Raw genomic sequence first — 27,091 nt, 5'->3', positions numbered from 1 at the left:
GCTGCTGCTGCACTTAGGCGCCTTCTCAGGCTGGGACTGCCCCCTTCCCTCCCCAGCCAGCACCTGGGGATGGAGAAAGGCCGTGCTACCCGCACTACGATCACCCCCATGGCCACACCAAAGGTGGTCCAGACTGTCCCCTGGCTGGCTCAGCACAAAGGCAGAGAGCAAGTGTCTTCATCTCTCCTGTGCCTCAACTGCCCCCCACCCCCGCCTCTCAGGGGTGTGAGGATACAATCCAGGCACAAGTGGGAGGTGCCCAGATACCACAGTAACCTAGACAAATGACTCAGCCATGGAGCCTGAACCTCCTTTCACCCTAGAGGGGCCCTGCTGGGTTGGGACTGGGGCACGCTGCCGGGTGGGACCCGTCTGAGTCTCCAGCAGGACTCCCCAGCCCTGCAGTCGTTAGCATTTGCAAGTCCTAAGGGCTGCCCACCAGCTGTGGAGCATCGAGCTTCGAGAGGTTCTTTGCCATGTCTGCGTTAGCTTGGCGGATGGATGCAAAGGTTCTCTTGGCCTCAGCTGCCACCTCCAGCATGCCAGCAGCCAGCTCCTCCTGCGCCCGCTGGATTTCCTGGTACCTAAACAGAAGGGGCGCAAGACAAACCTGTGATCTCGCAGGCGAAAGGACACAGTGAGCTGGCAGTTGGCCAGGCATGCAGGGCTCAGGGGATTGCTGGTGTAGGGGGTCCCCTCTAGCCTGCTGGGTTTGAGGCTGGTCCAGACTGATCGTGACCTGGGAACCAGCACTACCCGACGGCACTTTGGTGGCTTGTGTGCAACGAGTTTGGTGGGTCTCAGCCCAGGTGTCCACAGCACAAACCCACCACAACCAACCCCCTTGTTGGCAGGCTTGGCAAAGAGGCCACGGACTGAATGGGCCATGCAGACAGCTCCCCTCTTGCCCCTAGCGGGGGTCCCTGGCAGCTGGGGTTGAGGCACATTGGGTGGGGAAACCTGGGCAGGTCTAGAGGGCTCCTGTGCCACACTGCCATGCCGGCACTCAGCTCCCATAGACACACTGCTGGTCTCATACCGGTCTTCCAGCTCTCTCCTGCGCTCCAGGCTAGCGCTGTCCTCCAGGGTGCTCTGCAGGAGAGCGTAGCTGGTGTTGGAAGCGAGCAGGGCTCTCCTGGCCACAGACTCCAGCTCTGCTGCTGCGTCCCCGTGACTGCAGAGAGATGCTATCAGATGTGACCCCTGAGGTTACGCCCCAGAAACAGGGCCTAGATGGGCTCTAAGCTCGTGCTGTCAGTCTGGCCTGAGCTCTCTGTCTCAGGCGACAGAACTCGACCAGGTCGGCTGGATCGTCACTATTCACCCGACACCCGCAGCAAGACCGGAACGATTCCAGCGAGGATGCACGAGGCCGAAGGGCATCCAGCTCCCGGCTCCAGAGTCGCACGGTGCCTGTTGGGCTCCTTGCTCCAGTGGCTGGAGCCCAGAAGGAGGGCAGGTGGCATGACCACCCCACGCCTGCACCTCTCTGCTCTAACAGAGGACAACGTGGCCCAGAGCGTGCCTGCGTCACTGCACGGTCCGTGCACTTGGCTGATTACTGAGAACTCTTCCTGCACGGGTGCTTAGAGCACACAGGACGAGAGCAGGTACCTGTCCTGAGAGCTTCTCTCTGCCTCAGGCACAACACATGAGTCAGCAGACCAGGAGGCATGAGGATGGTCAATGAGCAGCTCAGAGCAGGGGATCCACAGGAGGACTGGCTTTAAGGATGGAGTTTTGGGGGGGGGGGGGTGCTTCCAAGGGGGGGGGGGGGCCTGAAAAGAGGCGGGAGGCTGAGTCGGGGGAGGAGGAAGAGAGGGAACGGCCGCAGAGATACAGGCAGGGGCAGAGCCTTGGAGAGAAAACACAGAGCAGGGAAGCCAGCGAGCGGATTGGAGGAGGAGGAGGTGTCAGAGTGAGGCGAACATGTTTTGAACAGACTGCGGGAGGTGCACCCCTGTGCGCATGTGGACATGATGCATGGGTGTGAATATGCAGGCATCTGTGTGTGCATCTATGTGCACGCATGTCCAAAGTTCGGTACCTGGCAGCCAGCGCCCGGGACTCCAGTGCGAGGCGACTCCAGCTGGTGGGCTGCTGGGAAACGTCATGAGGAATTACCTTAAAAAAAACCCATATAAAACAAGAATGTGAAACCCCAGGGTTCAGCCCCCAGGTCCCCTCTGTGGGGACAGCACTGTACCCTTCCATGTCACCTTCTGGGTGAGTCTTGCCGGATGGCTCTGAATGCGCCATCCTAGGGCTTTCCCCAGCCTTCCTGGTGGGAAGAACAACCCGCCGCACCCCCCCACCAGGATCTCATGCGGGGGGGGGGCAGAGTCACTGGACGGATTTCCCCTGGATTAGAAAGAGAGCAAAGGAAGAAATCTCACCCCAGGTGCACTGCACCTGGAGGGCTGCAAGGTTGAAAGGTCACCCAGGGGGGTGGGGCGCTGTGTTTGCCAACTGGTGCTGCTCCTTTACCGGAGGAGCAGGTCACGGATTCAAGTCCTACTGCACCCTACGAGCCTGGCCCCTGCCGGGCTGGGAAAGGAACAAGGGCCTTCCCTGGTGGGGCACCAGCACCAGCACTAGCACGGCTCAGAGTCATTTTATGCCGCGGGAGAGGGATTGAGAGAAGCCCAGCGTGCTGGGCTTGAGCCAGGCACCATTGTCGCTAGCGTAGCTGCAGCCTGCTGGAGCTCCCGCTGCGTGGACCGCAGCACGGCGCTGATTTCCGACAGGAGGACGCAGGTTTTCTCGTCACCGCCACTGGCGCAGCCCACAGTCCCGCTGATGTTCCTCAGCCGACCCCACGCGGTGCCCACTGAGCCCTCCAGCTGGGCAACCTGCTCCAGGAACACCGCCTTGGCATCTGCAAGCAGCACAGGGAGAGCTCTCCTGCAGCCATCACCCCTTCCCTCGGGGGGAGCCCCGTGCTGATGCATTGCCGTCTCCTGCCCAGGGGAGGGGAGTGGCGCTCTGGCTCAGAGGGCGCATGCTCACATGGCAAGCAGGACGTCTTCCCCAGCCTAACAGGTTCTAAGGCCGGGGGGTTCTGATGACAGACAGTTGGATTCCTCCACTACACCTAAGTCCACCCTCTTGAGCCCTCCTTCACAATTCCCCTCCCTGGGCAGGCCCCAGATACCTGTGGCCATTAATCCTCCCGGCACTGAGTCGTTACTGAGCCCAGCTCTGCACATTTACCCCGCGGGTCCCTCCAGCCACCTCATCCTCTTCTCTGAGCCCCCTGCAGTTTGTCAGGATCTGCCTGGTAACGTGAGGCCCACAGCCGTTGCACAGCCCGGGGACAAGATCTTTAAGGCAGCGCAGGGGCGGGTTCCAACGGCTCAGCACCCACAACTGCAGCCACATTTCCAAGCATGCACGGCCCCCAGCAGCCCCACAGTGACACCGGCAGGTAGACTTCCAACAGAGGGCGCCGGCAGTGCACCGAGCTGTTGGGCAAAGGTCCCCTGACTCCAGTGTCTGACGGGGAACGACGCCCTTCTCTGCTCTGGCCCCCGCTGACTGGAGGAGCACTGGGATCCCCTCTGTACACGAGGGACGCGTTCTTCTGCACTGGGCGGCTGGCCCTCACATTGCTCTCGAGCGACCCCCTCGGGCCACATGAACGCGTGGCGGAACCAGGCTCTGGAGGGAGCCCCCGTCTATGTGGCTCTTACGCTGCCTTCGTCCCCGTCGCCCCCGAGCGCCGTAGAGAGTAACCAGTGTGCACCGCTCCTCTCCCAGGGCCCCCCTGCACTGACCCCAGGAGAGGAGCCTCCCCTGACTCTGCCCCTCCCTACCTGGCAGCTGGTCTCCTCGGGGCTCCTCTCCTAGCGCTGGGTAACGGGTCCGGGGGCTGCTGCAGTCTGGTTTCTGCAGCCGCGCCTCCATCTGCTGCAGCTTGGCCTTCAGTTTGTCGGCCTGCGAGGGCAATGGGGCGTTTCAGAGAGGACGGCTTGTGGCGCACAGGCGAGGCAGCCTCCAGGGCCAAGGCAGAGTGGTGTGTGGGCAGGGATAGGGTGGTGCTTTGGGCCAGGCTGAGCAGGGCGGTATATAGGACGGGGGGCATATAGGCAAATATAGGGTAGGCATATAGGGCCGGGGCAAGGTAGAGTAAAGGGCCGGGGCTCACAAAGTGATGGCACTTGGAAGAGGGCACAGCACATGGGGGTTGGGGAACGGCAGTGTGGGGGATGGGGGGGCATGAGAAAGAGGGGAGCAAATGCGGCTCTGAGTACGAAGGGCTGTCAGGGTGGGTCAGGGGTGCGCAGGGCGAAGGGGATTCTAGGCAGGCATGTGCAGAGAAAGCAGGGGGCTCTGGGGCAGGGGAGGGTCAGCACAGTCAAGGAGGCAGGGGAGGGGGGTCAGATTCGTAATGGTCCAAGCCAGGAGGGTCCAGTCTAGTCTGACCTGCTGCATATCACAGGCCACAGCATTCCATCCAGACACCCTGGACTGACCCCTGAGGAGAGCGGGGTGCCCGGGGTGCTGCTAAAGGGCCTGGACAGGCAGGGGGACCGAAGCTCTGGCCCTGGGGGAAGCCTGCGAGGAGGGGGCGGCTCCTGGCTCTGCAATCCCCTTGGCAGGGGGCATGGCGGGAGGGAGGGCGGGCGCCGTACCTCGTCCTTCACCAGGCCGTAGCAGATGGGACACTCCTGGCACAGAGACCGCTCCGGGGCGTAGAAGAAGTTCACCTCGCACCGATCGCACTTGTAGCCCACAAAGCCCCTACTGCAGACGCACGTGCTGTTCTCGTGGCACTGGGGGGTGACGGCGCCCAGCGGGGAGCAGTTGCAGGCTGCACACAAGGGACAGCAGGGTCAGGGGACAGCAGCAGGCACAAGCCAGACCCCAGGTGTAGGCGGGGCGCTGCGTCCCTGCCAGCGTCCAAGTCAGTCCATGGACCGGAGCCATGACCAGTCAGTCCAGCGGCTAAGGCAGAGACCCTGCTCTCCAGAATGCTGCCAATGGGAAGAGTAGCGCCACTGAACCCAGAGCAGTCACTCCAGATTTGCACCAGCGCAATCGAAATCAGAGCCTGGCCCACGGAGGAGAACGCACGGCTGACTGCCCTTCTCTAGTGCCTCTTCTCCCAGCCTCGCCAAGGGCTTCAGACACGAGCCCCGGACTGCCAGGAGAAGCAGGCCAGAATCTTACCTCCATTGTGCAGCGAGGGTCACGGGGGCACCAGGAGGTGCGGGACTTGCCGAGAGTCACACTGCAAGCCCAGGATGGGTCTGGGAAGAGAACCCAGGAGCTTAATCTTCCAGGTCCCTGCCCCGACCGGGAGACCCCATTGCCCCCTTCGTGTTAGACAGGCTCAGGCAGGAGGGGACTGAACTATTCAGTTAGTGGGCCAGGAGTGCTGTGAGGAGAGGGAATGATCAGTGGAGATGGCAAGACCCAGGCTGGTGCTGCACAAAGTTTCACCACCGTAGCCTGCCCCCTGTGCCAGGCTCAGCTGCACCGATACCATAAGTCATCAGTGACATGGGAGAGAAATGGAGTGACACGACCTCGCTTGAGAAGCTGCTCCTCGTTGCTGTTACCTCGGCAGCCCTTGACTGAGAACCCAAAGAAGCCAGGCTGGCATCGATCACACGACTGTCCTTCTACACCGGGCTGGCAGGGGCACTGCCCCGTGAGCGGGTGGCACTGGCTGTCCTGGGATCCCACCGGGTGGCACTCACAGCTGGGACAAAGGCAAAGGAAGGTGGTGAGGGCAGACAAACCTTCGGCCCAGCCACCCCCAAGGGCCCAGCCGGATGGGAACAGGGACAAGGTCAGCTCCGGCGTGTGCCCGGCACGGTGTTAACACCTGGGCCCTTGGGGTGTCCCCAGCCGCCCTAGCAGAGAACGAGTCCCGGCTGACACGTGCAGGGCCGGAGGGTGGGGGCAACTTTAGTTCAAGACCAGAGCTCCCCACGCAGCGACTAGGTGACGTGAGGCTGAAGGCTGGGTATGTTGACAGGTAGGGGGGCTTTGCCGGACCTGCCCCACAGGCAGCAGGCTGCCTCATGCTGCGGCTCTAGAATTACAGGGGTTCTGGCACTGGGGCCCTCTCCTGGGCGGGGGGCGGGGGGGTGTCCCCTATGGTCCAAGGCAGTGATACTCAGATACCATCTTCTCCAGTGGGCTTACAAGGCCTCCATCTCCACCTACCTCTTGCATCCAGTCCCTGGCTGCAGGTCATAATATCCCGGCTGGCAGCGGCTGCAGTCTCTCCCGGTCACATGAGGGAGGCAGGTGCACTGGCCAGTGAGGAGATCGCAGGCCTCCAGCCCCTGGGCTGAACCGACAGGGTTACACTCACAGGCTAGAGGCAGAAAACACTGGCTATTAATCTGGAGCTGGCAGACTTGAGCCAACGACTGGGAATCAGGACACCTGGGTTCTATCCCCAGCTCTGGCACTGACTTGCTGCATGACTTTTGGACAAGTCCCTTCACCCCTCTGTACCTCAGTTTCCCCACCTAGAAAACCAAGGAACTCTAGAGGGGGCAGAAGGCTTCACACACTACTGCTTGCCCATCTCTTCGGGAAGCCGGGCCAGCCAGCACTGCAGAGGGGCAAAGCGCTATAACTATAGAGCCCAAGGCCGGTCTGGTCACACAGGGATGCAATTCCATTAACTCAGCCCCCCACCCGCTCTAACTCCTCAACAGCACTGCCCATCCCCCCCAGCCCACACTCCCTCCACTCTTTACTGGTTTCCCCTGGCACTACCATTGGCCAAATCCAGCCCTGCAGTTGATGGGGTGCAGATTCCTTTCCCCTTCACAGCAGTGGCGCCCGCTTACACCAGGGGTGACTAGGGCCCCACGCACCATGAAGTAGGCTCTGACAAGCAGAAGGCCGCGTCCGGGGAAGGGGAAGCCCTGTAGGGGCAGGGGTGAGCAAGGGGATCTGTACTCACGGGCACACTTCCTGGCGGGGCTCCGAGCCAGCGCGCTCCCGTAGAAGCCCTCCCTGCACTTTTCACAGTGCTCTCCTGACGTGTTGTACAGGCACCTCAGGCACTGGCCGGAGACAGGGTCACAGTTGCCCACGGCATTGGGGTCCACGTTACCGTTGCACTGGCAGGGGCTGCAAGGGTGGGCCGGGCCGTTCCTCCCCAAGGGGTCCCCGAAAAACCCATCGTCACAGAGCTCACAGCGTCTTCCTGGAGAGGGCGAGCGATGGGGGAGACACAGTGTGTGGGGAGTCTGTCTGCCAGCGAACCCACCCATCCCCTCCCCATCCAGAACCGCTCCCCACCCCCATCGCAGCACCTTACCTCTCTGCCCCTGGGGGCAGTGGGTGCACACCAGCTCCCCGCTCTCTGGGATCGCCATGCAAGGCGACTGGTCGGGGCACGGGCATGGCTGGCAGTCGTCAAAGTGCCCCACGAAGGGGTTGCCATGAAAGCCAATGGTGCAGCGCTCGCAGGACGGGCCCTCGGTGTGATGGAGGCACTGGCAGCGCCCTGCAGGGGACAGAGCAGAAAGACCACCCACCCCAGGCTAGAGAGCCCGAAGCCAGGATGCAAGAAACCCCGGGCCCCTGCCTGGGCCAGGGATCACCCCCTCATGCTCCTGGGACAAGGTCTGCTCGTAGCTACCCCAGTGTGACCCCACTGAGGACAGCAGGGGGTAGCACTGGGGTGGAGTCAGACACGTAGGGAGGGATAGCTCAGTGGTTTGAGCATTGGCCTGCTAAACCCAGTGTTGTGAGTTCAATCCTTGAGGGGGCCATTTAGGGAACGGGGGTAAAAATCTGTCTGGGGATTGGTCCTGCTTTGAGCAGGGAGTTGGACTAAATGACCTCCTGAGGTCCCTTCCAACCCTGATATTCTATGATCACCCATTGCATGGGCTGAGCTGGATCCCCTGGTCCTAGAAAACCCCTGAAGCATTTCCCCCTGCAGCGTATAGAGTGTGCATCCCGCCCTGGCCTCTCCACAAGCTGCTTTAGTTGGGACGGGCGAGGTCCCTCAAGGTGTGTCTACACTAGAATTCAAAACCCGCTGCTGATTCGGGCTAAGGGGCTGTTTCATTGCAGTGTAGATACTGGAGCTTGGGCTGGGGCCCCAGATTCTGGGACCCTGTGAGGTGGGAGGGCCCCAGAGCTCAGGCTCCAACCCAAGCCCAAATGTCTACCCCACAATTGCACGGCCCCTTAGCCTGAACCCTGCAAGGCCGAATCAGCTGGCACAGGCCACCACAGGTGTCTAATTGCAGCGTAGACATACCTCTGTCCATCCCTTCCTCACCAATATCCCACCTTAGTGCCCACTCTCTGGCCATCCAGGCTGCACACCAGTTTGATAGTGGGCATGGTGTTGCTTCTGCTCAAGCCCAGGGCTTGCCACAGCACCTGCTTCCCATGCCAGTCACGGGTGGGTGCCTCTGCCTTCCGCTTGCTGAGCCACCCTCAGCGGAAGATTCGTCTCACATCCTAAAAGGTGAAAACCCCCAGGCGAAGCTCAATGTACCAGCCTCTCGGCCAGCCCGCCCCATCTGCCCATCCCTCCACTGCATGCTCACTGCCTAGCCAAACTTCTGTAGCATTCCAGAGTGTTCCTCGCCTTGCCCCTTGTATCCTTGCAATGACTCGGCTCCCTGGGTGCCCAACCCACGGCCCATTCCTGCTCACCCGACTGTCCCTCCAGTCATCCCTAGGGGCACCAGCTAAGCTACAGTTGCAAACCTTTACATTCGGGGATCCCTTTCGACGCATGCTCCAGGTTCCACACTGGATTTATTCCTGGTGTCACCATCCAGACACAGAGGGACAAATCCATCCCTGGCGCAAACCCCTAGACGTCAATGGAGCTGCAGCAGAGACGAATCAGGCGGAACCCCAGCGAAGTCAATGGAGTTACACCCGCGGGAGAGCAGAGTCAGGCCTCAGCCCCGGGTTGGCGGAATTGCTAGTTAGAACGTGTCTGAGCCAAATTCCAACCTCCCCAGCATCTGGACCCAGGGTTTTCACGGGCCCCTTTGGAGACATGTGGCCTGCTGCAAAATTTCAATCGCCTCCGGGTTTGGATTCGATTGAATCAGCTCCCCACAACAATAGGAGTGTGCTTGTGTGTGTCCCTTTCTACAATTTATGGGCCAAATCCCGCAGTCCTTGCTCAGGCAAGAAATGCCGATTGGCTTGCATGGAATAAGGACTGAGTAACACCAGCAGAATTTGAAAGCGACATGCCAGCCCAGCTCTCCCTGGGCGAGCCGGAGCACTCAACCGTCGGGCTAGACGCCCAGTGAATTCTCAATATTAAAAATCTGTCCAAGTCTGAAATCATTGACAACGTGTTTCTGCAAGATGGCACAAGATGTGTCCAAACACGTACACCGTCTGCGTCATGCAACACACAAGCAACCAGTCTGGAGCCCAGCGGATGAGTGTAAGGGGACATGGGGAAACTCTGAATCCCTCTCCCTTTGGCTGGAGCCCCTCTACCTCCAGCAATCAGTCCAACTGACTGGAGCGAGAGAGCACAGAGAGTCCCATGATGATTTCTTCATGCAGTTGGCAAGATCAGATCGGACTAGGCAAGCTAGCCTGGGGGAAAGGTTTGTGGGAAATTTCCCAGGGGCACGGAGTCAGCTTAACACATGGGGGACACATGACAAGGGGGGGAAGTGGGCGCGCTGAGGGGGCCTGAGGACTCAGAGCTCCCTGGGAAGAGCACACATGGGGCAGTTTGGATCGCAGCGGGCGAAGCTGTCAAATGAGTCGGACAGGATGGGGAGAGAAGGAACTGAAAGAGAAAGGGGGAGGGAGAGAGAAGGGTGGGAAATGAATGAAGGGATGCCTGTATGACGAATGGGCGGTTTGATTGGCAGAATGAAGGCCGAAAGATCAAAGGCGTGGAATTGCACCCGGGAATCATATTAAACTGGGGACATCCAGACACCGCACTCCACAACAAAAGAGGGAGAGAAGCTGCAGAACATTGTAATGTTTCCGTCTGGCAGGGCAGAGAAGCATGTTAAAAACTGCTCTTTAAAGTACTCTCTGTCCCAGCCATAAACAATTCCTCACTCATGCAACACAGATGTTACAATGCCAGGGCCAGACCACCAGCAAGACGCAGGGGATGGAGGGGGGTCCTATTAGCGCTGACATTGGGTCCTGGGTTTCTTCAGTTAAGTGACAAGTAAATCATCTCGTTTCCAAGTCCCTTTGAGGGAACTACGTTGAACTGGGCTCCACAAGGGCCTGCCACGGCGTTAGCCAGGGAATGTCTAGAACGGGACTCATGGACAGACTGAGCTCTGTCTGCCATGGACAGCATGTTATTGGGTAGCAGATATGCCAGATGCCCATGTCTGAGCTGTACCTGACCAGGGGAGTACATCATGTACCCTGCCTGTCTAATTATACATGCTCAGGACAGCTCAGCTGTGTGTCACAGGCCCTATACTGCTAATACCACTTTAGCTCATGGTCTGTGCTTTTGGGACCTGGGTGCTGTCCTTGCTGTCACCACAAAGCACCATGACATTCACGATGTTACACACTGACAGCTGCGAGGTCACAGGTGGCCATGGATTGATGTTATATTATTTCATACAATCAGATGGGCCCGATTCTGCCTTACTCCCTGAGTAAAGCAGCCGCACTGCAGTGAATGAGACAACTTGATGAGCAAAATACTACTCAGTGTGAATCAGGACAGCACGGGAGTGTCACTGCAGCTCCTTTCACGTCTGCGTGCTGTGCAGAGCACATACTGTGATCCCTCTACTGCAGCACAGGCTGGGGCTGAACGTGGCAGCTGAGTCAACGGAGCACAGGGCAGGCAGTGAAGAACGAAGCTGTGTCCAATGGGAACAGCGGGAGGAATCACCAGACAGCAGATGCAGCCATCCCCGCTGAACTTTGGTCTGGATACCGGGGTGCTCGTGTGAAGCAGCAGTGAGCCAGCAGATTTTCCCCACTGATAGAGAAACCCAGATGCTTTCTCTGGAGAAGCAGCTCACAGCAGGGAATCTCTGCCATTTGCAATTCATTTGAAGTTGGCAGCCTTTACAGATCTGGTTTTGGTTATCCCTATGTAGTACTACTCCATGTGTATCTGCTTGCTTTCTCCCCTAGCCCAGAACCTCAGGAGATGTAGTATCAGACCTGTTCAGGTGCCTGTGATCTCATGCTCCTCTAGTGGAGAAACACTACTGCCTGGGACAGACCACACATAACCCACCCTACTTCGGTGCACAATGGGGTTTGAACCCTTAAACCCACAGAGCTGAAGGTAAGAGTCTTTCCCACTTGAGCTAAAGGACTAGGTCTCCTCCCTGGCTGCTACAGCAATCTTTTATATGGACCAGCCACTAGAGGGAGACAACCCCATCCCCTCACACTCTCCTAATGTGGGTTACATAGGAACATGTCTCCCTCTAGTAGCTGTAGCCTACAGAGACTACAAGACCTAACCTAAGTTCCCTGTAAGCTGTGTGGCTGGGTGGCTGCCCACAGGGCCGGCTCCAGGCACCAGCATTCCAAGCAGGTGCTTGGGGCGGCAATCTGCAAGGGGCGGCAGTCTGTGTGTTTTTGCCGCCCCAAGCAGCACGCTGAATTGCCGCTGCAGACAGCGGGGGCAGTCCGTGTGCCGTTAGGGCGGCACACACGTTTCAGTGGCGGTGGCAATTCGGCGGCAGCGTCTATGTTCAGCTGCCTGCGGCGGCAATTTGGCGGCTTCTGTCTTCCGGCTGAAGACAGAAGCTGCCGCCGAATTGCCGTCACCGCGGAAACGTGCGTGCCGCCCTAACAGCAGACGGCAGCAATTCGGCGCGCTGCTTGAGGTGGCAAAAACAGTAGAGCCGGCCCTGGCTGCCCAGCAGGCTATCAAGTGCCGCACAGTTCAGGTGTCCCTCCGCCCAGTGCCGCGTGCTGCTCCTGCCCTCTGCCTTGGAGCTGCTCCCGGGAGCCTCCTGCTTGCTGTGCAAAGTGGGGGGAGGGGAAAAGGGTGCTGATGTCAGGGTGTCCTCCTTGCCCCGGCCCTGTACTCCATCTCCACAGAGCGGAGGGGGGGGGGGCACAAGACAGGGCTCAGGAGGGAGGGAGCTTGCTGGCAGCTCCTACAGTGTCTGAACTTGCTGATCTACTTAAAGTGGGGATCTGTCTCTCTCTCTCTCTCTCTCTCTCTCTCACACACACACACACATACTTGTATTGTTGTTGTTGTTACTTCTGGATACTTCTTTCAAAGTGTGTTATTTTAGTATTTTGACTGGTCTGTGCATTTCATAATTTTTATTTCTCTCTTACACTTAAATTGAATTCTTTGAATAGTGAGTTCTAAAATGCCTAACCTGTCCTGGCTGGAGTAATTATCCCTAGAGTAACTTTTTAAAAATATAGATTATATCTGGGTTTTTGGTTTCTACTGGTGGTGCATATCCGCACATTACCTCGAAATGGTGCACATAACAAAATTCATTCCGCACATGGATAGAAAAATTAGAGGGAACGCTGGACCTAACAATGGGTGTGAAAATGTCACTGGTTACTGGTAGAGCATTTTGTGTATGAAACCCTGTAATAATGTAGTTACATTGCAACTGTTGATCATGGTACATGCAGCCTATGTTCCACCTCCAGATAGCTTCTTCTCCTCACTTACCCTGTCTCCTTCACTAAAGCCTATTGCTTCTTCCTCTTCAATATCCATCTTCTCACTGATAAATCCTTTGTCCATGTGCTGATCAACTTGCAACTCAACTGCCGTAGCCTTCTCCTGCCTCGCCTCCTTACCTCTTACTTCTGCCACTCCAGTCTGCCCCCAACACCCTGCTAAGGTCATCTTCATCTCCTCAGGTTCTGCCCACCTCACCCTCCCTCCTTCAATCCTTCCATTGGCCTCCTGCTTCTTCATGCAGTACATTCAAACTCCCCATCCAGGCCCCAGTAACATTTCCACCAACACCTCTGCTCTTCCTTCCCTCTCTCCTACTTACATTCATAAAATGCCACGCACATCTGTGGTGGTAGATGCATGCATTATTAGTATTACCGAGAGGCAGTTATTTTTGTCTCTGAAATGACAGTGTTATGAAACCACCCCCTGTAATTTACATGGCAATAACCTGAGATGCTGGGTACTGTAACTTCAAGTGTAATTCCCAACCTTCTTTGGGAATTATGCAGATTTATTATCTATTTACAGCATAACTGCACAGTAATTATATGGATAAATGGAGGCTGTGAAATGAAAGGATGCCATGAAGGTCTCTAGAAAAGGAAGGTGAGAGATCGTGTGATGGTAAAAGGAAATCACTAACAGAGAGCAGGGGATCCAAACCTGTGTCGGGGTCACAGCTGCCGTGCTGGTTACAAGTACAGGGGATGCAGCTGGTGAAGGGCCCGCCCAATGGAATCTCTCTCTTGTAGCCCGGAGCGCAGGATTCGCAGAACTGCCCGGTGTACCCCTGCGGGCAGATGCACTCCTCCACCCACTGAGCAGGCAGGGAATGACCTGGGCGAGCAGAGGTGAGCTGGACCTCACTCAGGGAGACTCTACCTGTGGAAGGGACAACCAGAAGTTACGATGGGCGAATATAACCCGTGCCGAGACACTGGACCCATCAATCCAGTCTCTCTAGCATCCCTTCCAGGATGGGCTGTCCAAAGCACTGTGCCCAGCTCTAGTGCCTTCCATGTAAGGATCTCAAAGCATTTTACAAAATACTCTCAGGGCGCGATTTTCACACATGACTAGTGACTCTGGGTGCCTGATCTGAGCCATCTTAGGCAAGCCCGTGTTTCAGAAAGTGCTGAGCACCTGTCCTCTGAAAACCAGGTCTCTTGAAGACATCTCAAGCGTGGCAGCCCAACAACCGAGGGATTGCAAATCACAAGGCACTTTGGAAAATCTTGCCCTTACTAACTAAGCCTTCTAACACCGCCGCAGTAAGTAAAATCGAGAGAGATCGGGGCGCCCACCACTGAAATGCAGCCACCTGAAAGGTGGAACATGGCTGTTGCTTAACAGCTCACGGCAATGCTGCCCAAGAGTTTAGGACAGAAAGCGAAAATGCCATGTTGAGTCTGAACCTGCGGAGGGAATTTTGGGAGGCAGAACGTAACTATTCCAGTTTGAATGGGGCCATGACGCTGACTGCTACGGGATCGTCAGAAGAGCCCATTCCATCATCCAGGCTGACCACGAGCTGTGGAGACTATAAGCAGCAGGACTCTGCTTTATGTCTCATACACAGAAACAGTAACTCCAGCCACACTATGCCCCTAGCATCAGACCACCCTGATTCAGAGAGAGGGACGCTGCTTATTGAATCCCTGAGACCACGAGGTGTCTCGGGAAGGTCTCCCATCCAAGTAACCCCCTAGCCCAACCCTGCTTAGTGTCAGATCACAGCCCATGGGATCAGGGAACAGATTCCCACGGTGCCACCTGCCTCCCGCAACTCAGAGGGAGACTCCATCCTCAGACTCCAGGGCACAGGTGGAGTGGGGCAGGTCTCTGAACCTCAAGACCTTGGCCAAAGAACCCCCAGCCAGCACCATTCAGAATGGTCAAAGAGGAACTCAGTGCAGCCTCCACCTGGTGACCATGATTATTAATCATTTATATTGCAGTAGCGTCCACAGGGCCCAATCAGGATCAGGGCCCCATTGTGCCAGGCGCTGTACACACACAGCCCCCGCCCTGGAGAGCTTACAAGCTAAATCTTCTTCCCTCCCCTTGACCTCCCTGTTGCACTACAGGGCTACCTGGTCCAGTGCCCAGCCCCAGAGCTCTCTTGTGTTCTTAGCAGGAGGAAGCCCCCAGCCCGAGGCAGTGGCTCTGGTGCCGTCAGGAGATCACTTACAAGGTGCGTCGCTGCTGCCAGCCTGGATCCTGAGGGCAGTCAGATTAGAGAGCAGACGCTGGACGTTGAAGGACGACAGCGAGGGCTGCATCTCCTCCTCCGCCTCGTGGAGCCTGTCAGAAATCAGCCCAGAAGGGAAGGGTGCAGCCACGCTCCTTATAAGACCTGCCCACACATACAGGCTAAAGCAAACCGGGGCCATCTCGACCTGAGGGGGGGCAGCAGGCCCGGGAAGGGCAGCAACAAGGCAGGTGAATGTTGGGAAGTCACTCGAGGGGGCACAGACAACCCTGGCAAGTTTGCAGGAGGAAACCCTGCTCTGTTTGTGCGTTCCCAGGCCATGGAGCCGGGCACTCTGGGTAACGGGCAGAGTCGACTCAGTGGGCCCGATTCTGATATGGCTCACGCTGCTTTAACACTGAGGTAACTGCACTGACCTCAGCAGAGTCAGTCCTGATTTGCACTGAGATCAGAACCAGGCCATGGGGATTAGCACGGCTGAAAGGTGCTGTCCTGACAGAACAGGTCCAGCCCACGGAGCATTGGTACAAACTCTCCCCACGGTGCCCTGCCAGTGGGTCTCAAACCTGCCCGGAGAGGCCACGTAGAGATGAGAGGGGAATTCAGTCTCCATGGCCCACTCAATCGTTGGCCTCCCTGTGGGATTCAGCCAACAGAGGAGCCAGCTGAGGTGGTGATTTTAGTGAGGGAGACGCGTGTCTGCCAGGAAGTGAGGTCAGCCAGCTTGTACCTGAAGGTGACCTTGTGCTCTCCATGGTGGGGCTGGCTTTCACTGCCTGCTGGGGCGACGTAGCTCACAGACACCGCAATGCTGTCTCCCTCTAAGACCAGCCGGACGGGAAATGGAGACGATCTGCTCCCGTTCCCTTCCACTCGGAGGAGCAGGGAGAGGAGCTGCCCGTAGCTGAGATGCTGGTCACGCAGAAACTTCTCTGGGAGGTGAAAGGAAGAGAGGAGAGTCCATGAGACCCACCCCCCAGCCTCTGGGTCCATTCCTGCTCCCATGGATTTCAATGGCAGAACCAACCGGCCCAGACGCAGGCCTGGCGCGTACAAAGGACCTTGGCTCATTTCACACATAGTTCTGGGTTTCCACTGCTGTTCTAATCTGCACTGAGATTAACACTCTGTCAACGCCAACATGCTTCCTAACAAGGGGGAATGTGAGCGTGAGACTGGCTTTAATGGACACCGAGGGCTCAATTCCCCCTTAGCCTTGTAACAATACTAACGGCATCATGTATTTATATAGCACCTGTCACGGCAAGGGGACCCAAAGCTCTTCACAAATTATAGTAATATTAACACCTAGCTCTTAGGTAGCACCTTTCCTCAGTAGATATCAGTGTCCTTTATAACGGAGGCCAGTATCATTACAGATGGGGAAACTGAGGCACAGAGCGGGGGAATTGAGTTGCCCAAGGTCACCCAGCAAACCGGTGACAGGGCTGGGAACTGAACCAATGTCTTCTGCATCCAGCATCCTAGCCACTAGGACCCACGGCCTCCCTTGCATACAAAGGAATCACTTCATCCACCACTGAAATACAGCCACCTCTGGGGTGGAACATGGCAGCTGGTACGTTGTTTTAACTGTGGATTTTAAACAACACACAGTGGAGGTTTTATTGCAGCCACACAGCAACCACAGTTACAACGTAGTAGTTCAGCTGGGCATTCCCATATACAGCAGTACCTGGTGCTATGAAATCGGCTGGTTCCTCTCCGTCCTGCTCTAGGTAGATCTCCCCATTGGCCCAACGCAGCCGTCCTTCCTTGCCACCTGGAGCTTCAGCTCTCCAGCCCTCAGGCCCTTGGCAACAAATGCACACAGTGAGGCATGATGGGAAATATAACATGGAGCATACAGGGGGTATCCCCTGCAGAATAGTCAGCTATTTGATCTGGGCATAAGCGTCACAACAATAGCGCATTTGGAAATGTAGCCCTTATTTAGGTTTTTAGGGGGGCTGCATCTCAGGAATGTCTTGCCCAAATGACCCCCAAACTGGCCCATTAATACCACCCTGCAGCCCCAGGAGGCACAGCAAGTTTCAAGACAATCTGAGACAGCGCACAGATTTTAGAGCACTAAGAATCATCCACTTCTGAAGGGAAAAGAGCTGCCCAACGGGAACTAGAAAAGAGCTGGTGCACGACTGGCTAATTGGGAGCTGAGCCCTTGAAAATCTGGCCCTAAACGAGCAACCCAAAATTGGCTAGATTTCCTACCACAGAAAAACACATGGTATAAAGCCTGGCTCTATTTCAAATGTATGGAACACATTACAGGGATGTGGCAATTGGTAACATATTTTTAATACAATCAGGAGGAGCTTTCATCGGATGTAGTTCCATACCATCGGCTTTATGGGCAGCCGTGCACAGGTCAGGTTATATTCATGGGCCCGATAGCTGAGCTACCCACATGGGGGGAATTTTTCTGCACTGGGGCAGGAAGCCCACCCCCAGGGTGATGCTCAATGGTTGTATTATGTACGTTTCTTGTGATGCTCAGCAGAGGGCAGAATTTCCTCACATATGCAGCAAAGGGATGGGATTCAGCCTTGTAAGACATATCTCTGGCTGCAGGCCCAGTGGAGATAAAGTCCTGTTTTCATGGCCTGAGCAGTACCTTCCCTCCATCAAAGCTAGGGTCATGCAGAGGCCTTTCCCCAGTGGGAATAACCCACGCTATGCACAATGGCTAGGCCAAGGCTGGGAGGAGGAGGTAGGGTGATCAGATTGCAAGTGTGAAAAATCGGGATGGGGGTGGGGGGTATAAGCATCTATATAAAAAAAAGCCCCAAATATCAGGACTGTCACCCTAGGAGGAGGAAGACGACGTAGACATTTCAAGTGTGAGCAGGGCCGGTGCAACCATTTAGGCGACCTAGGCGGTCGCCTAGGGTGCTAGGATTTGGGGGGCGCCATTTTCTTCGGCAGCGACCGGATCTTCGGCCGCCCCGGTCGCCGCCGGCATTTAGGCGGAGGGAGCTGGGGCAGTGAAGCGCAGGGAGGGCCGCCTGCAGCAAAGGGGGGAGGGCAGCACGCAGGGGAACTCCCCGCCCCAGCTCACCCCTGCCCCGCTTCCTCCCCGATCACGCCGTGGCTGCTTCACTTCCCCCGCCTCCCAGACTTGCGGCGCCTAAGCTGATTGGCTGGGGCGGGGAGGGGGGTGCTTTGGGGGGGGGAGCTGTTGTAGGGGGGGCGCCTCAGGGCGGAGGGGGGGAGCGGCGCCTCAGGGCAGAGGGGGGGAGCTGCCATGGGGGGGCACCTCAGGGCGGGGGCTCGGGGACGAGGGGGGGCAGGGGTGAGCTGGGGCGGGGGGGGTGCCTCAGGGTGGGGGGTGGGGAGCTGCCACAGAGGGGGGCGCCTCAGGGCGGAGGGGGGGAGCTGCTGCGGGGGGGGGCGCCTCAGGGCGGGGGCTCGGGGACTGGGTGGGGCGCAAGGTGGAAGTTTCGCCTAGGGCGCGAAACATCCTTCCACCGGCCCTGAGTGTGAGCAGAACCCTTGAGCCAGCTGTTCACCCCTTACTAGGCAGAGACTCCAGAGGGAGCCAGGGGAAACCTCCTCCCATATGTTCATCCATCCCCCCCCAAGCCAACTGACTCTGCTCCACGGTTTTTTGGGGGGGGAAAGGCCATTCAAACCTTTCAAAGTGTTGATGACACTAGGCCTAGTGAACCAAAGTTCTTCAATGTTTAGCTCTAATCGACCTCGAAAGCTAGATGCATGGAATGTGTAAACAGCCAATTATCCATTACAACCCCCCCCCATACCAGGTACCAAGCGATAAGGATGAGGTTTGCATGTTTCTGTCTGAAGAGGTAATAAACCAAGGGTAAACAGGACCAAATAACTGTTTAGAGAGAAGTTACTAACAAGCTAGACTTATAGCCCCAGAATGATTTAATTGCTTAAATGTATAAACATGCCTTCGGTAGAGAGGGGAGGGGGAGGGGAGGAAAGGGAGGGGGAGGGGGGTAGAGGGTGGTAGAGGGGGGGAAGAGGGGGGGGCTTAGTTGTAAAATGTATAAGAAGAGAGAAACTGTTTTTGCTAGTGTGCTTGATCTGAGACTTGCCTGTCTCCTTGCACCACTTTGAGATCTCAAATAAACTTTGTTTGCTTCTCCACCCCGGTATGTTTATTGGCGCGAAGCACACCGGGCAACGAACCCCGCTGTTGCTGTCCTCAGGCCTCTGTGCCAGCAACAAAAGCAACCCCAGCCCCTGGCCACTGCAGGATGGTTACAGCTTTCAGTAGCAACATCTGCCATTTATCGGTAACTTTACAGCTCATAGCAACTTACAGACTATATACCGGTATCTAGGGGCCAGGGCATCCACCACTTCCATGAGCTACTCTGGGGATGAAGGTGGTAGTTATGTAATGGCCACGCAGCAGTTCTGGGTGGGAAGTGAAGGGGAATACTGGGTCCAGTTGAACTTGCAGGGGGAGTTTATGGTGGCAAATTTAAACTCGGCTGGTATCAGTGATTTATTTGCAGAGTGAGGGGAGGCCAGAGGACCGCCCCCCACCCCCCGCAATCTAAGCCAGAGTCAGGCCCAAACCAGGACGTTCAGACCCAGACTCAGTGCAATGCTCAGTGACTTGCCAGCCTCCATCCCAGAGTCTCCCTCCTCCATCCCTGCCTCCTCTTTCCCATAAGCAGGCACCGGCACCGGCGCTGGGTCTGGTACCTTGGCTGAAGTCAGAGCGGACGTGGTGCACCTCGTACTGGGCGGCTGCAGTGCACACAGTCGAGTGGCCATAGCAGAAGCAGCTGGTGCAGCCTGCAGGGTTGTGGGGCTGCAGATTGAAGGAGCCAGGTTGGCATCTGGACGCAGGGAGACAAAACACAGCAGTAGTGCTGAATAGGGGATGGGGCAGGCATGGACACTCGCAGTGCGGGAACTCATAGCTACTCCGCTCCCGTCTGCTCCCAACATGATGCAGTTGAGGAGCAACGGGTGTGGGCACAGGCAGTAGGGAGGGAAGGAGGCAGAAGAAAGGGACTTCAAATCCCAACCTCTCCCAGCAGGAGTCACTGGAGAGAAAACACACCTCAAATACTGCATTCCCAGCCTCTCCCTGCAGGGAGCAGAACAGAGGCAGGAGGACTGCCAAGAATGGGGGCAGGGGTGCTGGCTCAGGGGAATTAACCACTGCACTCCCAGCTCCTCCCAGCAGGAGGCACTGTAGGGAGTGGGGTCAGAGTGCTGGCTGTGGGGAACTGGTGGCTGCTGCGGTCCTATCTTCTCCCAGCAGGAGGCAAAGTAGGGAGTAGCGAGCTTGCAGCTCCTCCAGTCTCCACCCCACATCCCATTGCTCTAGTGGGGGCGGAGGGAGGGGTGCTCCCTCTCTCATGCCCACCCCGGAAGGAGAGACTGACCCAGCAGTGGCTGAGCTCACGCTGGGCGCCCTGACACCTGAAGGGGAGGGGGTGTGCTTTTTCCAGCCCTGCCCCGCCCTAAGCCAGTCCCCAGCATGGACTGAGATGAAGCTTCACTCACCTGTTGCACAGGTAACCTTCCACCTTCTCCTTGCAGGAGCAGCGCCCCGAGTTGGGGTCACAGGTCCCCACGCTGCCGGCAGGGTCGCAGGCACAGGGTCTGCAGCGGCAAAAGCCAACAACATGAGACCAACTCCCCACTCACCTGTCCGTCAGCCCTTGGCCCTATCAGGTCAGGCTCGAGGCTGCGCTCCAGGGTGGGAAGCGGAGAGAGGCCAAGCGCCCCCGAAGTGCAGGGGAGCCTGGCTCCAGGAGCCAGTTCTCTCACCTGCAGCCTCCTTCGCTCAGAGAGTGGAACCCGGCCCGGCAGCGCTCGCACTTCCAGCCAGTCACGCTGGCCTTGCAGTCGCAGGCCCCCGAGTCGTCGCACTGGAGCCTCAGGGAGCCTGCGAGGAACCAAACCAAGAGGAAGCAGTGAGGGAGCGGGAGGTGGCAGAGACAGAGAGCCGGGAAAGAATGGGTGTGTATGTGTGTGTGTGCAAGACCCTCCTGCAGCTGGGGAGATGGGAGCTGAGCCACAGCATGTTGTGGGGAGAGAAACAAGGGGCTGGCGAGAGAGGGAGACCACGCCCCTCACCCCCCCCCCACAAAGGGGAGCAAGGACTCTGCCTCGAGCACAGCGCTATGGGACCTGGGGTAGGTGGCTCGGGAAGGGGGGCACCTCTGGGAGTCATGGGCTGAGGGAAGAGCATGCTGCAATCGGTGGCAAAGAGGGCAAGTCACAGAAAAATAGGGTGTGTGGGGGAACTGACTGAGAGAGCAGGGCGTGGGGTGGGGGAGGGTGGGAGAGACGTTCCCCGGGATGGGACGTCGTTGAACATTTAAGGTTATGGGCTTTTTTTAAAAGGTCTCATCCCAATCACTCAGGCTGCAGCTTTGTCCCTTCCCCCAGTTAACTGTGCCCACATTTCTGTCACAGCCCTCTCGCTCCTAGTCTCACTAGAAAAGTTTGGCTGGGTGGGATCGCTACACCAGCATAGCGTCCATGTGCAGACGCACTTATACGGGCAAAAAAAAAGTGCTTTTGTAGGTGCAGCTTATACCGGTTCCCCGAGCGAAATGAGTTCTGTTGTATCTTCACTAGGGCTTTTGCCAGCATAACTGTGTCAGTGTGGGCGGGGGGGGGGGGGGGGGGGTGAAGTCCCAGCCCTAACCAACATTGCTGTAACTCTCTAGTCTAGACCTGCCCGGAGACACAGGCCAAGAGCAGCGCCAGGAACATGGCTTTGCCAGGTGGAGGCTGGACAAGCTGACGGGACGTGGCATCACCTGCGCCAGGGCCACCCCGTTTCCTCTCCCCCCAGCGGTGTTGCCATGCACCACGTACCCGCCGTGTTGCAGTTGCATGGCTGGCAGGCCGTCTGCCCATCCCACCGGTAGTAGTTCTGCCGGCAGCGCTCACAGTGCGGCCCGTCGGTGTTATCCTGGCACTTCAGGCAATGGCCGCCGTGCCCCGTGCTCCGGTACAGCTCCCAGTCGTAGAAGCACTCGACCGATCGGCCGCTGCAGTTGCATGCTGTGCCGGAGGGGCGAGGGGGGGAAGAGCGAGAACATCACAGGGCTCAAAACAGACATGGAGATGGAGGGGCTTGGGTCTGAACTGCCACTGGGGGTGGGGCGGGACTGAGCTGAGACAAACCCATGGCAATCAGGACCTCCGCTGGGTTCCAGCCCAGGTCTCCTGGAGTGAACGGATGATGTGTTACCTCACTGGACTGCTATTATTATTATTATTATTCTGTATTGTTTATAATCTGGGAGCACCAGGAGCCCCGTCATGGGTCAGGAGCCCTTTGTGCTAAGGGCTAAGCACAGAACAAAGGTAGGCCCTGTCCCAAGAGCCCCCTTCCTGCTTCTGGGGTGCGGTAGGGGAATTCCCCGTGAAAGGCCACGCTCAGCTGTGCTAGTCCTCAGATTCCCCATGGTTTCTCCTTCAGTGTCCAGATGCTAAATGCACTGACAATCGTCCGTGTGTCTGTCTCTGACTGTAGTAGCGCTCTTGCCTCTGAGTCAACCTTGTTATCTGTTGAGCACCCCCTGGGGGCTCAGAGCAGTGCTACATAGAGGAGATCAGACCCCTGCCCCATGACACTTATAGTCTTAATGGGATGGAAAACACAAAACATATGTATGCCCTCAGAGAAGGGCATCTCTTTCCACAGTGGCTGGAGCTGTCCTGCAAGAGGAAGGAACTGTTCTCTTGCTGCGCCAGGGTGCAGGAGATGCCACTGCCCTGGGTCAGAACCAGGACCCTGAGCTGACTTCCCCCAGCCTCAGACGTTAGCAGCTTTTGGCCACTGCCCACCAGGGCTGGATTCGAACTGGCAACCTACAGGGACAGGGCTCCCTGGACGCTGAGAAGAAATGATTTTCTGAATGGCAGAGTCAGCCTGGTGAGTGAGGAGTGGGGCCAGTCAGCTTCCTGGGAGCGCCTCTAGGGCCCGAAGATCTGGTACTCACAGAGACACTCGTTGGCGGACTCCGCAGTTCCTCGCGCCCACGGCCGGTCCTGGTAGAAAGCCTGGCATTGCTCGCAGTCCATGCCGGTGGTGTTGTGCTGGCAGAGGCAAACCAGCTGGCCCACTTCATTGGGGGCACACGCGTTGGCATGGCCGTTGCACTTACACCTGCAAAGGAGCCAAGGGACTATCACTGTCAGGGTTCGGCTGAGCATGGGAGCGTTAATTAGAATGAACATTGTGCTCAGCAGAGCCATTCCCTCCGTAGGCTGGCCCAGCTCCCATGGACTGCAGGGAAGCCACTGACTCAATGGCCTGTGATGGGATGTTAGATGGGATCTGAGTTACTACAGAGAATTCTTTCCTGGGTGCTGGCTGGTGAGTTTTGCCCACATGCTCAGGGTTTAGCTGATCACCATATTTGGGGTCAGGAAGGAATTTTCCTCCAGGGCAGATTGGCAGAGGCCCTGGAGGTTTTTCGCCTTCCTCTGCAGCGTGGGGCACGGGTCACTTACTGAAGTATTCTCTGCACCTTGAGGTCTTTAAACCACGATTTGAGGACTTCAATAGCTCAGACATAGGTCAGGGGTTTGTTAGAGTGGGTGGGTGAGATTCTGTGGCCTGCGTTGTGGAGGAGGTCAGACTAGATGATCATAATGGTCCCTTCTGACCTTAAAGTCTATGAGTCTATGAGACTCCAATGATAGGCTCACCCCTGGATTTGGTCCAGTTTGTGGTGGAGCCAGGGTGTTATTTCCAGGAGGTGAGCTACTCTAGAGCAGTGGTTCCAGGAGCCTGATTTGTCTTGCATACCCCAAGTTTCACCTCACTTAAAAACTTGGACTTTGGCTTTCTGCCGCGGGCCCCAGCAAGTCTAACACTGGCCCTGGCGACCCCATTAAAATGAATTTGCCCCCAGTTCAAGAACCGCTGATATTGTATATAGAACAGTATAAACAGATCATTGTCTGTAGGAAATTTTAGTTTGTACTGAGTTCGCTACTGTTTTTTATGTAGCCTGTTGTAAAACCAGGCAAGTATGTAGATGAGTTGATGTACCCCTTGGAAGACCTCTGTGTAACCCCAGGGGTACGCATACCCCTGGTCGAGAATCACACCCTGTGGCCCTGTGCCCTGTGCAGTGCTCAAGTGTCCTGGTTTGCCAACATACAGTGCAGGCCACAAATCTGCCGTTTTGTCACCAGACCCTCCAGCAGCTTCCCAGCTCCAGAGGGTCACTGGGAGGAGATAGCACACTGGAAGAAAACCCCACCCCAATGGGGGAGTGATCTGGAGGGGAGAACACGGCCTAGGGCAGATGGGTCAGGACCAAGAGGGAGATCATGGGGACATCTATGGAGCCTGGCCGCTCCAGAGCAGCCAGTGCGGAAAGGGTTAACAAAACAGGAAGATGAGAAAACAATGTTTGGGCACAGGTAAAGCCCGGATGGGAGGGTGTTGGCTGGGGGGAGCCTCTAGCTCCAGTCAGAAGGAGGCTTCTTACCTAGGTGCTCTGCTTTAGGGCCGCGGTAAGTGGACTGGGGTAGTGGCACATAAGAACATCCAGCTGAACCGAGCTTAGCCCAGCCCCCCGTGGCTCAGCCAGGACAGCTGCCTACAGTGCACAAGGGCACTGGTTCTAGCCCAGCTAGCGGAAGGCAGGCTGAGCCGGCAGGTCAAGTGCACTGTAGTGTCTAGCCAGCAGCTGGGAGTGCACAGGGATGTGCCTGAGGGGGCGGCTGCTGGGCCGGTTTCAGGGCCCCCAGGAGAGCATCGGGGTGTGGACAGAACAGACGTCACCCAAACGGGAGGAGGAGGGAAAGCAGCACAGGCTGGGGCCATTTCAAGGCCACCCATCCCACTCCCACAGGCGCTCCCCAGCAGCACCCGCTGTGAGGTCATTTAGACTGAGGGTGGCCTGATCAGACGCTAATGAGCTCCAGCTGTTGGGGACTGGAGTGTCAGCTAAAGTCGCTGTGTGCTCCTGGCCTCCCTCTCCCAGCGTGGGGAGCAGCTCTCTCTGGGTGACAGATGTCCATGGGGATCCGACCGGAGCAGGGAGATACTGACAGTACAGCCTCGTTCCGGACACCCGACACCCGAGGGGGAAGAGCATGGAGGGCGTGAGGGCCCTGCTCCATGGGAGTGCTCATACCCAGGACACTCACTCGCAGCTACCGCACGCCTCACCCAGTTTGTCCTCCAGAAGCAGAGAACTCCACCGGGCTTTAGCAGGACAAACCTGGGCTGGCAATGGTGGATCGAAAAAGAGGAAGGATTCAGCTAAACCCTGCAGCAGTTCCAACTCTGTCCTCTCCTTCCTGTCAAGCCCAGCGACCCCAGACCTGAGGGCCCGGGGCCAGCTGTCAGTACAAGCCAAGCAAGCGGCCCCTTGCCATACAGCTCACCCTGCTGAGACCACACTGTGTTTGAGCAGGCCAGGGTTTAACCCCTTGGACACTGAAGAGGAGGATATTGGTGTCCTGGGCCTTCTCCCTCAGTCCCACAGGAGCTCAGCCTCCCCACTCTGCAGTCAGCCACGGGCCTTTGTGCCCCACTCATCTGATCATGGCCACTGGCTGCTCTTCCCCGCACAGAGCCCTCACCCATGGCCTACCCCCCTGGGGAGACCGGTCTCGGCTTTGGTCTGAGGGAGCAGCTGGGAACCAGCGGGGGGCAGCTGAAGGAAAAGGTGAGAAAAGTGGGGGTTCTCCCAGCTGGGGAAGTGGAGGGGGGGTTCTCCCAAGCATCCTGCCTGCTAACAGCTGGAGACCCCACCTCTCATAGACCAGCCTCCCTCCCTGGCTCCAGCCTGCTTAGCCTCATCCACGCCCCAAAGCTCACGGACAGTTTGGCCCACAGGAGCCGAGGGCACGGCACGCTGAGCGGGCAGTCTCCCACCATCACAAGCCCTGTGCGCTGGCAGGAAGAAAGCTGGCCCCACTCCAGGGCAGGCGGGAGCCGGAGGCAGCCGCTGTTTGGGTGAGTTGTGTGTTCTGGCTGGTTTGCTAATCCCCCGAACAGGGCTTTGTTTGGAGCTCACTCTGCGAAGGCGTAGCATGGGAGCCGAGGGTTCGTTTCTCCCACAATAGTTTTCAGATCCTGACTGGCAGCCCAGAGCTCCATGATCCAACTGCTTGGGCCGTGTCAATGCTCTACGCATTGAATACAAACCGTGCACCATATGCAAGCAGGACAAAGCCTGCTCCACACATGAGCAGCCTTCCACAGCCTGTTCCCCTGCCAGGTCCTGTTTACTGGAGAGCCATCTCCCTTGAGTGCCTGCCTGCTGCCTCCTGAAGTTCCTCTTCCATCTGATAATGAGAACATCCATGCAGCCCCAGCACCTGGGAGCTGATACTGGGTACTTTGGGCAGAGAAAGAGCGACACGCTTTCTGAGTCCATTGAGATTCATGGGCTTTCTGGAGGGACCGGGAGGGAAGATGGCAAGTATAATCCTAGAAGCATAGGCCTGGAAAGGACCTCCATAGGTCATCTAGTTCAGTCTCTTGCAGAGGCAGGACTAAGTATTATTTTAGACCATCCCCGACAGGCGTTTGTCTAACTTGTTCTTAAAAACCGCCAGCACCAGAGATTCCACAACCTCCCCAGGTAATCTGTTCCAGTGCTTAACGACCCTGACAGTTAGGAAGTTTTTCCTATTTCTAACCTAAATCTCCCTTGCTGCAATTTAAGTCCATTACTTCTTGTCCAGTCCTCTGCAGATAAGGACAGCAATTTATTATCCTCTTTATGTACTTGAAGACTTATGTGTCCCCTCAGTCTTCTCTTCGCCAAACTAAACAAACCTAATGTTTTTCAATCTTTCCTCACAGGTCAGGTTTTCTAGACCTTTTAATCATTTTTGTTGCTCTCCTCTGGACTGTCTCCAATTTGTCCACATCTTTCCTGAGGCACCTTGCCCAGAACTGGACACAGAACTCCAGCTGAGGCCTTATCAGGGCAGAGTAGAGCAGAAAAATTACTTCTTGCGTCATGCTCGCTACACTCCTGCTAATACAGCCCAGAACCACGTTCGCTTTTTTTGAAACTGTGTTACACTGTTGACTCCTATTTAGATTGTGAGCCACTATAACCCCCATGTGCAAAATAGGAACTGCGCTGCTTAAACGGGGGAACTGGAGTGTAAGTGCCTCTCATCTGAGGACCTCAAAGGGCTTTAAGCCTCACATCCTCCTTCTGTACCATCATCTCCATTTTACAAATGGTGAAACTGAGGACCAAGGAGATTAAATG

The 27,091-nt window shown here is 56.9% G+C and overlaps 1 protein-coding gene across 1 annotated transcript in view; it reads right to left on the bottom strand.

Annotated features, from left to right (window-relative positions):
• The window catches only part of LAMC3 (laminin subunit gamma 3), a 44,920-nt gene that overhangs the window by 5,694 nt on the left and 12,135 nt on the right, over positions 1 to 27,091 (bottom strand). The window contains exons 4-22 of the mRNA XM_024192909.2: positions 22,835 to 23,001; positions 21,702 to 21,890; positions 20,643 to 20,760; positions 20,376 to 20,474; positions 19,563 to 19,699; positions 16,555 to 16,671; positions 15,589 to 15,790; positions 14,838 to 14,950; positions 13,310 to 13,528; positions 7,292 to 7,480; positions 6,932 to 7,177; positions 6,178 to 6,331; positions 5,565 to 5,707; positions 4,635 to 4,813; positions 3,816 to 3,936; positions 2,673 to 2,878; positions 2,048 to 2,124; positions 1,040 to 1,174; positions 440 to 584 (exon numbers count right to left, since the gene is read on the bottom strand). Coding sequence (XP_024048677.2) covers positions 440 to 584; positions 1,040 to 1,174; positions 2,048 to 2,124; positions 2,673 to 2,878; positions 3,816 to 3,936; positions 4,635 to 4,813; positions 5,565 to 5,707; positions 6,178 to 6,331; positions 6,932 to 7,177; positions 7,292 to 7,480; positions 13,310 to 13,528; positions 14,838 to 14,950; positions 15,589 to 15,790; positions 16,555 to 16,671; positions 19,563 to 19,699; positions 20,376 to 20,474; positions 20,643 to 20,760; positions 21,702 to 21,890; positions 22,835 to 23,001 — 2,956 coding nt within the window. The remainder of the gene's footprint in view (positions 1 to 439; positions 585 to 1,039; positions 1,175 to 2,047; positions 2,125 to 2,672; positions 2,879 to 3,815; positions 3,937 to 4,634; positions 4,814 to 5,564; positions 5,708 to 6,177; positions 6,332 to 6,931; positions 7,178 to 7,291; positions 7,481 to 13,309; positions 13,529 to 14,837; positions 14,951 to 15,588; positions 15,791 to 16,554; positions 16,672 to 19,562; positions 19,700 to 20,375; positions 20,475 to 20,642; positions 20,761 to 21,701; positions 21,891 to 22,834; positions 23,002 to 27,091) is intronic.

The sequence above is a fragment of the Terrapene carolina genome, unplaced genomic scaffold, assembly GCF_002925995.2.
Source record: "Terrapene carolina triunguis isolate 2854851 unplaced genomic scaffold, T_m_triunguis-2.0 Scaffold238, whole genome shotgun sequence".
Classification (NCBI taxonomy): Eukaryota; Metazoa; Chordata; order Testudines; family Emydidae; genus Terrapene; species Terrapene triunguis.
This window is presented reverse-complemented; position numbering and strand designations above follow the sequence as displayed.